The following is an 18,193-nucleotide window of genomic DNA, read 5'->3' on the forward strand; positions in this document are numbered from 1 at the left end:
TAAATATAAATGTGAATATGCTAGTATCCGATATGATTTCAGCCCTAATTAAGGCTCATAGAGATTAGAAATGATAGTCCACACCCTTTGTGCGGACTGACATTTAACCAAAACATGTTTCACGTCCTCCAACATATCCTCACGGATCACAATGGCTGATCAAGAAGACCTCTGGAGCTAAGCACAGATTACATGGTATCCATTGCCACAAAGCCCTCCACCAGAAAAATTGAACCCTAGAGGCATTTGGCGATTTCCATATCCTTGAAGTAGTAACAATCATCTTGTAAGCTTGCTTCAGTTGAATTTTACTAGATCTGTTCCCACCCCAGCATAAATGGTCCTTTTGATAATGTTTTGGGCTTTTTGTATGTATATCCTTGCAATTATAGCTTATTGGATATTTACCCTCTGAAAGTCATTATTAGATATGTAACTCTCAAACTATCCTATTTTTGTATGGATATCTCTTTAGATTTTTGGCTGACAGCGTTCATGGATAACGGTTATTTATTAATTCCGTCAACCAAAAATCTAAATGAGAAAGGTATGCAAGTAAAAATAGGATGATTTGAGTGGTTTATTTGCAATACTATTTTTGAAGAGAAAATATGCAATAACCTATTGTTATTTTCTTTTGTGGCCCACCCCCCTCCTTGTGCGTACACAGAGGGGTGAAAAATAAAAACCTCTACTAGACCAAGCCTAAACCCTAACCAAATGGCAAGGCTTGGCTTAACCACAACCAAAACTAGGAAACCAAAGCCTAAAGCACAAAGCCCATCAAGCCCAGAAGAGCAGCCCAAGTAAAACGTTGATCACCTAATCCACTTATAGGCCTACAGGATTTTCTGAACATGGCATTTATGATATCATTTTGAGCATTCACTACGAAATTATCTAATGGCATGATAAATTGTAGTTGAAGTCCTCTTGACTTATTTGTTTCTTTAGCTACCTTAAAGTATAACACCTTTCATTGTCAACTTAGATCGGATCACGGAGGCAGCATGGTTGAAGCCAACTAATTAGCATTAATCATATTAATAAATACATAATGGAACACTCCATGAAACTTGATGTATCTGAGATCTGAGAGGTTTTCTTAAGGAACATTTATTTTATCATGCATCTTCAAGCTAGTTTACCTAGTTGGATGTCTGAGATGAGTAGTAGATACCGCATAAATCAAGCTAGCTCTTGCAAGCAAATATGGCTGAAGTCAATCAAACATTATATTTGGAAAGAAATTCATTTTGACATCGCGTAAAATGCCAAGAATTATAAATACAGTCTATATAGTTTTTCTCTTTTTAGATAGAAATCTATGTATACTATAATTATCTAGGTTTCAATACTTAGGGATGCACTATTCAAAACTTGAATGGAACAATAATCTTTGCTAACTAGAGGGATGTGGGTAATTCAGAGTTCTTATTTTTGAATGTAAAACGAGGGTGCAGGTGCCAAAATCAACAGTATATTTTAATAGATTACATAAATAATTGAAAATAATAGAATCAGAAAATCAAATTTATTCACGTATCTCTAGTGTGCATATGCCATTGGCGAGATAATTAGCCACAGCGCTCCATACATTATGTTGTTCACAATTAAAGATATAATATTTTAGTACATTTATGCGTATTAATTTTCAAATTCATGTCCTTGTTTGACGAGCGAATGCACGAGCCTGTTGACACTTGGTACGAGTACACAACATCCCATAACCAGAATGTCTAAAATTCTGGATCTGAAGTTGAAATTCCCATCAGATCCAAAACAGCACTTTCCATGCCTCCTAGTCAAATAATTGCAAATAAAATCAACTGCACAAATTCCGTGGCTTGCAGAAGGACTGAGATCCCCTTTTCAATGGCTTCTGCAAATCTCGAGGGCCTACATTGTCTACCTTCCTACCATCAAAGCCTTTAGGGTATCTTTGACGATTTTCTCGTGATATAATGGTTTGAACATGAGTCGTGTTTGGTTGACCAAAACTCAAAGCATGGATCATCTGACTCGTGCAATTAAGCTCAATCAAGTAACTAAAGATTCGAGCTTAGCTCGATTTAAAATACTCGGATTCGAAATTCAACTCGATACCCATCAAGCCTTAATATCTAATCTCAAACTCGACTCGATTAAAAAAAAAAAAAAAAGCTCAAGATCAACTTGATTCAGCTCGAATATCAAGCAAGCTATACTTGATCTCGAATTTAAGCTCGAATTCGAGCCTTGTTCATAATAAAAAAAAATATATATATATATAATTAAAACAAAATATAACATAGTATTATACTTTTTTAAAATATTAAATTAATAATATATATAATAAATAAAATATAATATCATTATATATATATGTATATGTATATGTATATAGACACACTTGATTAGGCTCGCAAACCTTCAAGTCAAGTATATTGTTACTTGAGCTCAGTAGTAGTTGAGTCAAGTCAAACTCGGACTCGAATTGAGCTCGAACAGCTCACGAGCTACTCGGCTCATTTGCATCCCTAGTCGTGACATAGAGATATATTGCTTTACACTTGACCTCGTAAGTCTAATTATTGGCTAATGATGAATGATGTCTAGCTCTAGTCTAATCTACATTTTACTAGTTTTACTACTCGTTATCAATGTTGTATCTTTGGTGCAAAAGAAAGATTTCAGCTTTCTGCATGTGAATCTACCATTGGAACATCTACTACATAGATCTCAAAATGCTCTGAACTCCATCATTCGCCCATCTATACAAAGGGACCGATGGAGGCCCATGATGGATTCATGTGAAAATAGGTGAATCCTTCTTTTTTGTGAGGACAACCCAATGATGGATTCATGTTTTCTGCTCCAATTGGAAATGGTTAGTTTGGATGACAAACTTGCAAAGCCGCTTAAGTAACCTGGACCATGAAACTCAAAACCAAAAGTAATTACATCTATTACCTCAGTTTAAAAATTCAACAGTGTAAGCTGCAACATGTTTGGATTCCCCAAACTAGCTTTGGTGGTAAGACTGACCAAAGCTAACAATTAGGCTTTTTCAGGACAACTGTGTGGATAGATTTAACTAGAACCTGTCCTGGTCCTGATTCATATGAATCAGGTCAATGAGAGCGCCAACTTTTATCGAGTTCGAGCGAGCTAATTTGAATTAGACTTGGCTCAAACTGGACCTGGACCTGGACCTGACATGGCCCGTACAAACTGTCCCACTTGAATTCCTTTCTTGTCAGCATAAACCAATCCATTTGGACAAAAATGATGGCCAACACCACTCTAAAACATAATCCATAGAACCAAATAAATCAAACAGGTCAAGCCAGATTCTTTCTAGGTTGGAGCAATCCACGCAATTGAGTCAGAAGTTGGGACTCCAAGATGCATAACCCGACGACTCTTAGCTATCAAATCGCGATACGAGAAATCGCCCAGGCGTTGGAGACCGAGAAGGTTTGGAGTCCGCGAGCGGAGAGCCCAAAAACACCCCAAAATTTCCGAAGCCGTGCCGTCTGGGGCGTTAGGAGGAGTTCATAAGAAACGGAAATATTTACCAGTTACGATCACCGTGGTGATTCTAAGAAGCAGCTACCATTCTTCTAAGGCTCTCCAAAGAGAGAAGAAACAAGTGGCAAGTTGAGAGAGGAAAGAGAGAGGGAGATCGAGGGCGGTTCCTCTACCACACTTCCTTAAAAACCTCCACAAGTGTCCGAATTCCAAGCCTTAAAAATAGGATTCAGCCCCATTCGTGCGCCCTCAGTTACTGTCGCGTGCTCTCTGACTTTAAGACTTGGAAGAACGCAGAGTGCAAGGGTATGGCCCAACAGCTGAACAGCTGACAACAGACCTCTTCTTCTTCCCTACTCTTTTAAGCCTTTGAGCTCCAACATGTCTTGCCTTTTCTGAGGATCTGAGAGCTGAACTCTTGTTTCCATTTCCACCTCCATTGTCTTCACTGTTTCTGTAGTTCTTTTATAAATACAACATTCCTGTCTTCCAACTCTTCTTCTTTTGTTTGTACTTTCTTCATCAAGCATTTGAGTGCTACTGAAAAGCAAGCTTTAAAATCCTACTTGGAGCCTTGACATGAGTTCTTGAGGAATTTCAGGAACTAAAGATAGTTTGGAAGAGCTCAACGGTTGAATGAATTCTGCCTGCAGCTGGCTGGAAGAAAGATTCTAGATAGCTGATACTGGTGTTGAGCATTTTCAGTTTTTGCAAGAAATGGAGTCAACGAGCGCAAAGGCTAGTCCTATGACTCGGAGTCCATTCTCGAGTCCAAATACAGGAGCCTTGCTAAAGGAAAGAATACTTGCATGGTAAAATCTATACCTGATGTCTCAGACTTGATCATACTTTCCCTTTGTGTTTCTTCATAAATTTGTGAAACTAAATCTGGTGATGTAACTGTCTTAATGTTAGGAGCGAACAGAAAGGCTTACCCACTTCTGTTTGTGTCCGGATTGACGATAAAAGCTTTGAATTGCACAAGGTCAGCAAACGCCACAGACTTGATACCATTTTCCCTGAAATTATTGTGATACTGATCATTTGATGAATCTATTTGCTCCCATGCAGTCCCCTCTGATTTCTAAGTGCGGATACTTCAAGAAGGTGCTGTGGGAGTCATCTGATGTAGAACTGCCAGCAAACTTTCCTGGAGGATCGGAGACCTTCGAGATGGTTTCTCTGTTCAGCTATGACTCCCCACTCCCCTTGGACCCTTTCAATGTCTCGGCTCTCCGATGTGCTGCAGACTTTCTCGAGATGACAGAGGAGTATGCCTCTGGAAACCTCTGTGAAAGATCAGACCTGTATTTAAACCAAGTTGTTCTGCAGAGCTGGGATGATACACTGATAGTTCTTCAGAAATGCCGAACACTGCTTCCACGGTCTGAAGAGCTTTTGATAGTAAGCCGATGCATCGAGTCTCTGGCTTTCATGGCCTGCATGGAGATTCTTGATCCTGAGCAAAGAAGAGATCCACATGTTGCGAATCTCCAGGCATTGACTGGTCATGCTTGGAATTGTGAGGCGGTGAAGGAAATCGCTGGTCAAGACCTCTGGGTGAAGGATCTCATAGCACTTCCCTTTGAATTCTTCAAGAGGATTATTGGGTCCTTGAGAAGACAAGGAATGAAGGAGAAGTATGTGAGCCCCTTGGTTGTGTTCTATGCCAATAAATGGGTGCTTTCAAAGAAGACCCACAAGTTTTGGGAGAACATAGCTGAGCATAATGGAGCTGACAGTGTCAACAAGAAAGTTTCAGCGATCTTTCAAGGCATACTTGATCTGCTTCCGATGGGAGAGAAGGCTAGTAGAGTTGTACCTGTTGCATTTTACTTTGTGTTGCTTTCTAGATCTCTGACTCTCAGTTTAGGCGATGACAGCAGGACAAAGTTAGAGCATCAAGTTGCCTCTCTTCTACACTCTGCGCAGATTGAGGATTTCCTCCTTCCTGAAAGCAGTGAGGAGCCCATTGCATCTGCTGCTGAGTTGAAGATGATGGAAAGAATTGTTTCGATCCATGTTTCGTCCAAAAATGAGACAGGCTATAGTGGATGCACTCCTTTGAGTAGTAGCTCTGTTGTTGGAGAGCTATGGGATCGCTATCTTTCACATATTGCCGTTGACCCAAAGCTTAAGCCTTGTAGATTCATGGAACTCATTGAAGCAGTACCAATGAATGATAGAGAGACACATGACCATCTATACCAAGCAATGAATATCTTCTTAATGGTAAGAACGCCAAATTCTCCATGCTTCCATCAGTTTCCTGACCTCTGCCAATAACCCATACTTGTAATCTCTTCAAACGAAATTTTAACTTACAGCAATATAATAGTATAAAAATATAATGTTGGTATCATTTTGTGCTCTACTGTCTCAGAAACACCCCCAATTATCTAGTGAAGACAAGGCAGCAGTCTGCAAGTACCTCAACTGTCAGAAGTTATCTCAGGAGACATGCATCCAAGCAGTTCAGAATGATTTAATGCCATTGCGGTTGATAGTCCAAGCACTTTTTGTTCAGCAGTTGCACACACACCAAGCCTTCAGAGACTGTTCAGATTCCTTCAGATACGTGCACTGTGGGGAATTCTCTGGTAGTCTTCCAAGCTCTAGATGCCAGCTTCCTAAAAGCCAGAATCTAGCAGAAAGTCCATATCAACAAGGAACAAGCAAGGGAGAAACTGTGGGGACCCCTCTGGGATCCCTACTGCATAAAGATCTTTCTGTTGAGGAAGCAGAAATTACAAAAGCTGACTATGAATCTACGAGCTTTAGGATTCAGGCCCTTGAGCAGGAGTTGATGTCATTGAAGCAAAGCCTTCAGTGTAAGAACATGTTGAAGGGACCAGCCCGTAGGGAACCAAAAGAACACAGTTTTGGGTTGACTGGCTTGGAGAGGAAGACTGTGGTTAAGAGAAGGAACCCACTTAGCCAGGTTAGCACCTGCATTGGTTCAATGAGCTGGACTTCCCAAAGGAAATATGCCAACAGACTACTCAAAATCTTCAGGAGAATAGCCTTGCTAGGAAGACGCCAATCAAAGATTAAACAAGCTGCTTCTGGTCTTTCAAATGGTTCTCTTGCTTGTAGAAGCAAATCATTGCATGAAATGTATGACTGCTAGACCACAAAACATGAATCACTTGGTGCATATTACAAAGTTAACATTTTGTCCTAAATCCTCTACGAGATACAACTCCTGAACATAACTGAGACATGTCTACTTCATATTACCATAAAAAAGGGCTTACTAAAAATCATGTCAACCATATTCTCAAGGTGAGGCATCTAAAAGAAACAGTAACAGGCTGAAGAGGTGAGCTAATTAAGGTGAACTGGATAACATAAAGGGGCTCCAGTGAAGGATATTTTCAACTATTTCAGGTCTTTTATTGGAGAAATACAGATTAAACTTTTAGTGTTCGGTTACTTCCATTATAATGGAAGGGATGCAATGTGATGCATGCATGTCTATTTATGCATTTTGTTAATAATGTTATATCAAAGAGGACATGTCATATCCTTAAATCCTAACAAGAATATTATAACACAATGAAATTAAACAAAAGCATGCATTCTTACATTACAATTTAGATCAATCATTGATTCATTAGATTTATATTTTTTATTATCTGATTCTCAATATTGATATAGAATGAGACAGAAAAAATATTAAAGGTTATTTTCTTGCTTAGAAAACAGATGGGAGGATATGGAGAATCAAGAGAACATAAACATATATGGAAGCTCCCCCCTTGAACTAGCGACCCCTCCATTGGTAGCCCTAAATTGGATTAATGGCAAATAGATATACATAAACGTAATTCTGAATAATTAGGACAAGACTTGATGGTTATGATTTATCTTTTGTCAATTGAAAGGTAGATCCAATAAAGTCCATGAATGTATATTGGTTTGTTTTTTGTCTGTTTGTTTGTGGGTGTGCTTGTGCACACGTTTATTTTATTAGAATCATGTCCATGATTGTAGGAGTGACTCCTCAAGTCTAAGAAGCCTAGATCTAAGCATGGAATTCACCATGCACAAGTACATAAGAGGGGGTAGAATGAACCAAAAGATCAATTGAAGTTGTCCCTAATCTTCTTCTTGTTCTGATGGTTTACATTTCCTTTACATATATAAGCTATAATGAAGTGAACCCTACAAAACCTTGAAATAATTTAAAGTTTTAATTTGTTGATTAAACCAACCTAATGTTAACCTAAAAATTAATTGAATGAAGAGAATATTTAGACTTTAAATCTATATCCTACCATAAGAGTTTCAATCAAGGTTTACTGTCTCGGTACCGGACCTTGTACCAGTGCCACACTAGCATAGTATTGGTACGGTACGGAATTTTTTTAGCGTACCGAGTGTCGATACGCCATCCGTACCGAAAATTGGTATCAAACTGGTATGGTACGGTACGCCCCAGACCATCCGGTTCGGATGGGTACGGCATACTATAGTTTCAATCAATGATAGTTTAGTTTGAACGGACCATTTTTTCTTTACTGTAACACTATTTAGAGTTGCCTATCACTATATTATAAAATAATTTTTTTGCATACATACTTCCTAAATATTAGAATTTGCATGAATACTCTACCAAAATTGATATTTTTTACATGTATACTCTCATAAAACAATTGTTTTGTATGTATACCCTTCTTTTTTCTCTTTTTTTGCATACGTACCCCTACCATTTGACACCATTAAGAAGCTAGAGGTTTAAAATTTAAATTACTAAAATACCCTTAATGGGTAAACATTCAAAAAAAAAAATTTAAGAGTATACATGCATAAGCAATTTTGGAGGGTATTCATGCAATTTCACATATTGAGAAGGGTATACACGTAAAAAATCCTTGGACTTTTGCACAAATACCCTTCTAAATATTGAAATTTGTACGAATACCCTTCCAAATTAAAATTTATATATATGCCCTTACAAAATACTATTTTTGTATGAATACCTTTGACATAGCAATTCAGCTGACATGTTTAGCCAAAATAATATTTATTTCAATTAAAAAATAATTAAAATTATGAAATTATCTTTTTACTCCGAAGTGGGTAACAAATTAATGGATCTCATTGGAAACTAATATTTCTATCTTCTTTGAGAAATGATCTCTCTTGATCCATTTCTTTCTCTCTATCTGGAATCAAAACCATTCTCTCGACTTCCTTCTCCACCAAAGGCAACCTTTCTCCCTCTTTTCAATTCATCGGAGTTCTCACCACCAGAATCTGAGTCCCTCTCATTGCCACCGAAGTTCTTTCTTTGTTGCATCATTTTTTACATGAAGATGGTCAGGTCCTGCCTTTAGCTTTATGAATTATTTTAAAAAAAAGTATTGTGAGAGATTTGCAACATTTATCTTTTAGTGTATGAGATTTGTAATGTTTATCTTTTAGAGTTGAAAATTTTTTATGTGCAGGCTGGTGGCTGATTTAAAATTACTGTGACAAGATGAGCCCCATACACTAGATCTTTTCTTCTTCCAAAAAATCGAAGCTCTAAAAAAAGTAATTAAGGTACACAAGGTAAGCGATGACCTATACCACATGGCCGCAGAGGTTGTTAATAAGTCTGAAGGGTTCTAAAGTCCAATAATTTTGCTTAGGGATGATTGATGTTGTTCTTCCACCTATGAGTATAGCAATAGCAGAGAAGCTTGACCATTGCAATCTATCATGTGTCTTTAAGAGATTCTATTCTCTTTTTATATTCTAATACATGCCCTCATATATGTATTTATAACAATAAATATTACAAGCTATGTTTTGATGAAATAAGATATAGTGGTCGTTATAAATGAAGAAGAATAAAGTAGAATAATCCTATGATTAGTGAAATTTTTTTCTTAACTCTTTTTGTTATTTAATTGCCAAATCAGTCTTTTTCTTGAGTAATATTTTTACAGAAAACATTAAGGAGCAGGCATTAGACTAAAGTCCGAGTGTTAAAACAAGTTAGAATAGAAAAATAAAATTAAAATTTTTTGTAAGCCCTCCTAAATATGTGAAATTGCATGAATACCCTTGCAAAGTTGCTATTTGCATGTATACCCTATAAATGTTTCTTTTTGCATGTCTATCCATTAAGGGTATTTCAGTCAATTTTAGTTATAAACCGCTAATTTCTTAACGACATTAAATGGTGTAGGCACATATGCAAGAAAAAAGAAAAAAGAAGGGTATATACACAAATTAAGAGTTTTACAAGGGTATACATGCAAATATCAATTTTTGGAGGGTATTCATGCAAATTTCAATATTTAGGAGGATATTTACGCAAAAAACTCTTATAAAATTGAAATGGACATCAATCTTCGGTTAATGCTATAACTAAATCAGAAAATAATAAATTTAATACAAGCTAAGTCCTAAAATATTCTTGATTTATAATTTTGGTATTTTGACTTTCAACAGCTCCAACTCCCAAGATCTTGCAGATAGAAATGTCTTCAGGACCCGAGACCTCCAAAATCCAATAGTGGAGATCAACCAGGCAATAGTTTGCAAGCAGACCATCTAGTTATTCCCAGACTTTTGAGATCATTGACTGGATCCAATAGTCATCAAGTAAAGCAATTTGGATATGTCATAAATCAGACCATTGTTAAACTTGCATGCTGCAGATTTTAATCTTCCAAGTCCTAAAGGATGAAGGGTTTGCCAGGAATCATCTTTGAAAGACTCCTTGGTGGATTATGTCCTTTAGTCTTTCAACCCATTCAACTAAAGAATCTTCATTTGGTGGATTCAATCTTCTAAATTTAGCCTTCAGTCATTAAATCTCCCGCACTAAGGTTGTCGGCTAATGCCCGCCACAAGCCATCTTGCCTTAAATTTCGAACATTAAGCAGAATATAAATCATATCACTTAATCATATTTCAGGTGCTGACCATCCACCTTTCATGATCTTGATGCCTTAACCATGACTAGTGCTCATATACATGCTGAAAATATTAGATAAATCATGTCAGGCCACAAGGATGATGCCTCACAAGGAGATCTTAAACCAAGTCTTTAACAATATCTGATGAATGTGGATCGAATGAGTAAAAAGAAGCTTCAATGATATGAAGCTTTGTTAAGAAAACATCAACATGAGAAGGGACAGATCACAGATGACTTAAGTAGTGGCTGTAATGGAGAAGGATTTGCAACAAGACAATATAGTTAATAAAGTCAGTCCATGAACATAACTATCCAATGCTGCTATTTGATGCTGGCTTTCTTGTGTCTCATTTGTCAAAAAGAAGTTAACAAATTCAAGAGCAAAATGCCGCCTTCATCATCAAATTCAGAAAAGGAAAACATGATTTTCAAGTCACTTCAAGCTGAAACTTCAAATTAACTTGCCACTTCAACTTCCAAAATAATGATGCACTGAACTCTTTACCCACAAACAGCCATCTGATATCTAATGTCGAAAACAACACAATTTTTCCCCTTAGAGACCAGGTGTAGGGGTTTAAAATTATGACTCAGCAAATGGTTAATTTGGTGGCATCAGGATTTAAATGTTTGTGGTCAGCATAGTGATGCTCACTACAGAGCACAATCATATACATCTCAGAAATTCAAGATGACAAAAGGGTGTTTCAGCAAGTCTTCTCGTTTGGTCATCCTCATGATCGATCAAGGAGAGTTCTTTTGGGCAATTGCGAATGTTGGAGTATGAACTACCCCTTCTTGGAGGAAGAGACTTAACATTCCAGCTGGTACATACTGCATCAGCCAGGGACGATATAGGGTACCCGTCATTTAGCCCCTGAAAGTTGTACCAGAGTCCAAACCAACTCATACCTCTTTGTGTCAACGCTAAAACCCCATACCACTGAGCGCATGTAACGACCTAGGACCTCACCTAAAAAGGACCAGCTAGAAGTTGTTATTTAGATTCCTTAGCCCTATATAACATCCAAGATCTCTTTAGCATACAACCGACATAGGAATAAACACAAGCCTACACAAGTTCTTACATACTCCCCCTATTTAAGCCCGGCATTTTTGCTAGGCTAGCAGTCCAAATCCAATTAAATCTAATTACAAACACCATGATCAATCCATAGTCAGCCCTGAAAGAGCTCATGTTGCAGTATCCCTTAGTCATACATACATGAGATATGGGCTAGGCCACTCTGATATCATTTGTAATGACACAAGAGCTCACCCAAAAAGGACCGGCTAGATTCTTGTTCCTATATAGGCACCTAAGATCTCCCTAGCACACAACCGATATAGGACTAAACACAAGCCTGCACAAGTCCTCATGGTGCCTCTTTTGTTCCCCAACCCTCCTCTCCACACACAAAAAAGGAAAAAATGAACTGACAAAGTGCCATCCTGTGCCATTTTTGTGTTACTCGCATACTATTGCTTGTCAGTGATTTGTATTGCCTGTACCTCGATTAGTAAATCCTTGCTGGTCATAATTCTAATAACAAACTTTGCAAATTAATACCTAAGGGTTGAAACAGATATAGGTATCTATAAATATCTTTTTATAACTTGAGAAATATTTTTGGTTTTTTTTTGACAATGGAACCAAAGAACTCTATAAAACTTCACAAATTACCACACACACACACACACACACACACACACACAACTTTAATGATTTTCTGAAATTCCAGAATACAAGACGTGCACATGTATGTTCCAATTTCATGACATTATTAGTGAAACTGTTCATAAATCTTTTTGGAACAATAAAGTACACAACTTTTATGATTTTCAAAAATTCCAGAGTACAAGATGTGAACATGTATGTTCCAATTTCATGACATTATTAGTGAAACTGTTCATAAATCTTTTTGGACCACCAAAACACACACACATACAACAGTAAAATGCATATCTGAACTACAGAAGATAAATATGACTTTCAAAAATTATACTCAACCAATGAAAATGGCTCTTAGGCATACCAACTCGGTACTAGAACTACTTCAGCGTTTGATCAACAATGGGACTTCCAACATTCCAAACCAAATGCTGAAGCTTCTTAAAGAACTTGTTTGTTTGCACTAAACTTTTAATAGACCAGCACATAAAAGTCTGCCAAGGTTTCTTTGCAACATCCATTATAAGGTCATGGAGATGCTGGCTATGATAACTCCATTATGCCACCAATTGACAAAACCAGGCTAGTTGAAGGATATGGAATATCAACATTGTCACCAAATTCAATGGAAGTAAATTGACCAAGTAGTTATATCCCTGTAAACCAAAAACAAGAGTGGTATTAGAAACAGCAATTCCTACATTATACTAAAATTAATGATTATATCCTTGCCAAGAAGGAAAAATTCAACCAATCAGGCAAAGATGTATCATTTATGCATACAATCTCCCATCTTTTAACAATTTTATTTCTTTACTGAATATATTTCAAAATCATAAAAATGTATGCTTGACAATATTAACTGGAAATGTAGGAGGATTTATTTATTAGGCATATCAAAATAATGGATTTTTACCATTTCTTGATCATTGCCTTGACGATTTTAATTATGGTTTTGACAACAAGTTCCCGGATCATAGTGTGCCTTACATATTGTACATCTAGTATGCATGTCATTTGGCATTCTCAAGGTAATTAGATTGTTTCTAGAACCTAAGACGTATAGATATATCCTTTTCGATATGATGAAGCATTCATTGATATCAGGACTTGCTCACTAGCATGGTGTTGCACCATCATCCATATTATAAATAATTCAAATATTTGACCTGTGCAGAAAAGTTTTTTAGTTCAAACATATTGATTCTTGTTGCATAAGTATGTAAACTGATCTCGACTATAAGAAAATTAGGTTTCTTTGGCATAACTTTTGAATTCTTGTAATTTGAAAATGCTACAAAAAAGAATCTTATCCCTCTTCCAAGCCTCTATGGAAATATATGATTATTAGGACTTCAGAGACAACAGATTGTCATGTATATATTTGTCTGTGTACATATGGATGTATCAATTTTTACATTTAACTAACGACGAAGAAAAGTGACTGCAACAACAGATTGTCATGTATATATTTGTGTGTGTACATATGGATGTATCAATTTTTACATTTACCTAATGACGAAGAAAAGTAACTGCAACTTCCATGCTATGTTCCTTATGCATATGATGTGAGCTTCCTTCAAAATTCCCACAGGCTGCTAGGGTTCAGGATGTAGATCAGCAGGCCAGTAATAAATCCATTCCCATAAATGCCTTGCCAAACCACCTTAGTATGTCATTTAGCGGCCATTTTCAAGTGGAGCAGCCTCGGAAACTATTTAGGGCTGATGAAGGGTTGCTTTTTCTGTCTGTCTTTGGTTCTCTTGTACCAAAAGAGTTTGCTCTCTAATGAAATTGTTCACCAGTATGTCCCAGGTGAGAGAATTGGGCATGATTCCATTATTCACTGCTCTGTTAAGAAGCATGTTAGCATCATCGAGCATGTTTGCCTTGCAGTGCCAGCTGATAAGAATATTGTAAGTGACCATATCTGGAGCTAACCCTTCAGCATGTAGCTTTTCTAAGAGGTTCAAAGCTGCATGCATCCACCCCATCTTGCATAGGCCATTTATCAGACTATTGTAAGTCACTATATCTGGTGTGCAGCCCCGATGTAGCATTTCCTTTAAGAGTTCAAGCGCATCATGTACTCTTCTTGTTTTACATAGTCCATCAATTAAAAGATTAAAAGAAACATTGCTAGGTTGAACACCCTTTGTCATCATCTCCTCAAACAGTCCCAAACCCTTATCAACATCTCCAGCTTTGCAGAGAGCTTTAATCAGACCATTGTAGGTTATTAAATCAGCTGAGAAACCATGGATTGCCATCTCATTAGTGAGTTTCAAAGCTTCCTGCCATCTGCTGTTCCGTAATAATGCATGAACCAGTGTGTTATAAGTTACATTGTTGGCAACAACACCCTCCAATAATAAATCATCATATAATTGTTGTGCTTCCTCCATTTGGTTATCCATGCACAAGCCATAAATTAGAGAATTGAATGTGAATATATCAGGCTTGCAGCCTTCTCTCTTCATCTTTTCAAGCAGTTCCATGGCCTCATCAACTTTATGGTCCTTGCACAGAGCACAAATAAGGCAATTATATCCTACAGTATTAAGACTTAAGCCTTTTGAAGACATTTTCTCTAAAATCATATTAGTATCCTCCCACCGACCATCCTTGCAGAACCTATCAATCAAAATTGTGTAAGTGATGATATTTGGCACGCAACCCTTTGCCTCCATCTCATTAAGTAATTGCACGGCTGATCCCAATCTCCCTGCCTTGCAGAGGCCACGCATCATGATGTTGTATGTGTAAACATCTGGATAGCATCCACTTTGTATCAAATTATCGTAAACATCTTTTGCTTCTCTAAATTTTCCTTCATTCAAGTACCCATTGATCACTGTATTAAACAAAACCACATTCAAGTTGGGAACTTTACTTAAGAACGCTCTTGCTTCATCCAATTGTCCTTTCCGACACAAGCCCTGGAGCAAAACTCCATAGGTAAGCGAACTTGGGGTGCACCCTCGAAGCAGCATCCTATCAACCAACTTGGCTGCGTCACGTAAATGACCAAGCTTGCAAAGTCCATGAATAACATCATTGAAGGTATTGACATCTGGTGAACAGCCCATGACAAACATCTCCTCCAGAAGCTTCAATGCCTCACATGCTCTATTCTTCTTGTAGAGAGCATGTATTAGAGTCTGATATATAATCGAGTCGGGTACACACCCATGCCTTGCCATACTCCTAAGGAGCGAGCTTGCTGAGTCCACCTCATTCACAGAGCACAGTGCCTTTATCACAACTGAAAAAGTGAAAGTGGTCGGAGCGATTCCTCTATGAAGCATTTTGAAGAACAAATTAGCCGCTATCCTGTGACAGTTCGCCGCGACCAATAAATCCAAAGCCACATTGTATGATCGGAAGGTCGGTTTGCAGCCGAACACTTCGGTCATTTCATCGAGCAGCTGGACTGCAGCACCGGGCAAACCGTTTTTTCCATAACAAGCCATGATCACAATGAACAAAGGCTCTCTTAAAACAATTCCTTCCTCTTTGGACTGGTGCAGTAGCTGATCTATGAGCTTGAACTCTCCGGCATCACCCAATTTCCTAATGAGAGTATAGTAGACATCGAAGGAGTGGCCGTAGGCCTTCTGGGAGCCCGCCCAGTGGAAAAGTTGCATCGAAGTCGGAATGTCGAGGGGGAGTTCGAACAATTTGCACAGTCTTCGAGGGGTAATTCGATTGAGGGACTTCCGGAGCTCTTCGAGATCGAAAGGTTTGAGGAGTCTCTCCCACTCGTTCTCGGTGTCCATTTGCCGGCCGTCTGAGGCGACGGCTGACGCGGAGGAGAAAAATAGGATCGAAAGGCAGTGGAAAGGCCGTGACTTCTTGCCGGAAAGCATCGTAAAATGGAATTTTTTTATCATCCAGCACTGGTTTCCGCCGCCGGCTGCGGCCGTAGTCGCCGGAATTTTGGTTCCCTCTTTCTCTGCGCTTCGTTTGAGTTGTCTCTATCTCGCACGCTCGGTGCTGGGACGAAGGAACCGGCCTGCTAGCTAACTAGCATTGCTCCGATCCGGCCCATGTTTTATGCTGGGCCATGATTAGTGAGGCAAGCCAGGGCCTACTCACCCACTTTGCCTATGTTCTTAATTTTAAGAAGAAAAATCACCTCACCTAGTGATTGAATGAATCCCAACTTATACCCCACATTTTGGGGGAAGAATTGTAAAGAGAAGGTATATCTGCACTTTCGGCTTTAATTATATTTTTCTTAAATTTCTAGTAATTTATAAATTTAATTAGGTTATTCAGTCTAGAATGGGTGCATTTATAATAGATTTTACACTTGCCATCAAAAGTAATGTTGGTAATCGAAAAATAAAAGTCCAAAATGCCTAATTAGAAAAATCCATATGTTTTCTAAGTCTCTAGTCCACATATCAAGTCATCCCAGAAGCCACATACTATATCAAGTCCCATTATAATTATAAATTTTCGACCATTTGATGCATAAGTTAGGAATTTCCAAAACATGTGATTTTTTTTTTTGTATATAGATATTTTAAGCCTTCTAAATCATTTTCAATAGTCTACATTTTCATTTTTCGACCACCAATATTGAATTTGATGCTGGGAATGATGACTTTTATTTTCACCTCGTTTGTATTATAACTACATCTTACATGTATCCGAGCCTATATTCAAACATCTATCCCATATATATTTATAAGGATACTTCCAATGGGTTGATGATCCGATCAAGAAGAAAGATTTTTCTCAATATATTCAACTCGAATCTCTCATTCTCAAAAAAAAAGAAGAAAATAAAAGAATTGCAAAACTAGAGCTTAAGTCCTCTCTTTTTTTTTCATGGATGATTAAAAAACTGAGGTATATAGAGTCTATTTATAATTGTAAGGTCCGCCGTTGCACAATTTGGATAGGATTTCTCTTTCTATTTCTAATAGGACTCTCTTTTTTCGAAAATAGACATCACCAATAGAAATATTATAGAAAAAACTAAAATTCTTAAGGAGATAGATCTCAAATTTTATATCAACTCTTCTTTCTGTCGCTCTATCTTATTCGTGTCAGATAAAGTCTGGTTAAAGTCTTATATAAAAAGAAAACTCTCAATTTGACCGGCCCATTTGAGGCCCCAAATAATGAAATTTGAGTTTTGATCGCTAGGAGTGTCATCCTCTAAAGAGCATGCATCATGTCATAGAACTTAAAAAACTATTCGATTAAAAAAAATCATCTCAATCATACATCATATAACTAAGTTATAACCTTTAAGTTGGAGCTAACATTGTATATCCTTCAACTTTTTATAATAAATTTATTAGCATGGTATACTTTTTATAAATTATTTTTTATTCTTATATATAAATTTATTTATTATCTAATTTCTTTATCTAAATATTTAATTTATTTGTTTTTGCAGGCGGCACATGCTTCGGCGTTGGATGAACTTGACTTTGGCCTTCACTTTGTCTTTTGTGGGGTGTCAGTACCTTTTCGATTAAGAATTCAACCTAATTATGAATTTAGATTTGCAGGATCTTGATGTTTTCAAACAGTATCATTAAAAAATATCTTTTATGGGGTTGGTTTTAGTAGGCTAGTTATTTTATAATTCCTATTCTATAATGTATCATTATATAATATCTTAATAAATATAATATATATATTTCAAACAAGGTCCTGCACTGTTTGAATACAGTGATGGTGCTGGATCGTTAAAATTATTAATCGCTGGCACATCAAAACACCACAAAAAGGGTGTTCAAAAAATTAAACTATAAAAGTATTACCAACGTTTAAAAGCATCAGCACCTCCATTTGTTGAGATGACCGTTACTATTTAGATTTCTTTTACCCCCATCTACAATTACCAAGAAATTCTTGTCACCAAGTAAAAAATTACAGTAAATGCAGAGGGTTTTACCCGCATTTAGAAATGCTACAGAAAAACTTCCATTAGTCTTAGCATTCTCTTTTCCTACTCATTGTGTGGCATTTTTATTTTCCACCGTAGGTTTTAGCAGCATTTATGAAATGACAAGACATCTCCATAAAACGCTGCTAAAAGAATGTTTCTCTGGCACTTCGAATGC

General features: G+C 37.3%; 2 protein-coding genes across 3 annotated transcripts; one reads left to right on the plus strand and one right to left on the minus strand.

Annotated features, from left to right (window-relative positions):
* Positions 1–2,838: 2,838 nt before the first annotated feature.
* Positions 2,839–6,698, plus strand: LOC103713374 (BTB/POZ domain-containing protein At5g48130). The gene is made up of 4 exons (XM_039122243.1): positions 2,839–4,325; positions 4,429–4,498; positions 4,585–5,745; positions 5,897–6,698. The coding sequence occupies exons 1-4, from the start codon at positions 4,231–4,233 to the stop codon at positions 6,641–6,643; spliced, it is 2,073 nt and encodes a 690-aa protein (XP_038978171.1). The 5' UTR covers positions 2,839–4,230; the 3' UTR covers positions 6,644–6,698.
* On the minus strand, positions 6,514–16,084 carry LOC103713375 (pentatricopeptide repeat-containing protein At5g64320, mitochondrial). 2 transcript variants are annotated; one of them, XM_026807061.2, is made up of 3 exons: positions 13,617–16,084; positions 12,469–12,760; positions 6,514–6,636 (listed from the first exon to the last, which is right to left on the minus strand). In XM_026807061.2, the coding sequence occupies exon 1, from the start codon at positions 15,995–15,997 to the stop codon at positions 13,823–13,825; it is 2,175 nt and encodes a 724-aa protein (XP_026662862.2). In that variant the 5' UTR covers positions 15,998–16,084; the 3' UTR covers positions 6,514–6,636; positions 12,469–12,760; positions 13,617–13,822. The 2 variants fall into 2 exon arrangements, with proteins under 2 accessions (XP_026662862.2, XP_008798494.3); XM_008800272.4 differs by lacking the exon at positions 6,514–6,636 and having other exon boundaries at positions 12,192–12,760.
* Between the last annotated feature and the right edge of the window lie 2,109 nt (positions 16,085–18,193).

The sequence above is a fragment of the Phoenix dactylifera genome, unplaced genomic scaffold, assembly GCF_009389715.1.
Source record: "Phoenix dactylifera cultivar Barhee BC4 unplaced genomic scaffold, palm_55x_up_171113_PBpolish2nd_filt_p 001410F, whole genome shotgun sequence".
Classification (NCBI taxonomy): domain Eukaryota; kingdom Viridiplantae; phylum Streptophyta; class Magnoliopsida; order Arecales; family Arecaceae; genus Phoenix; species Phoenix dactylifera.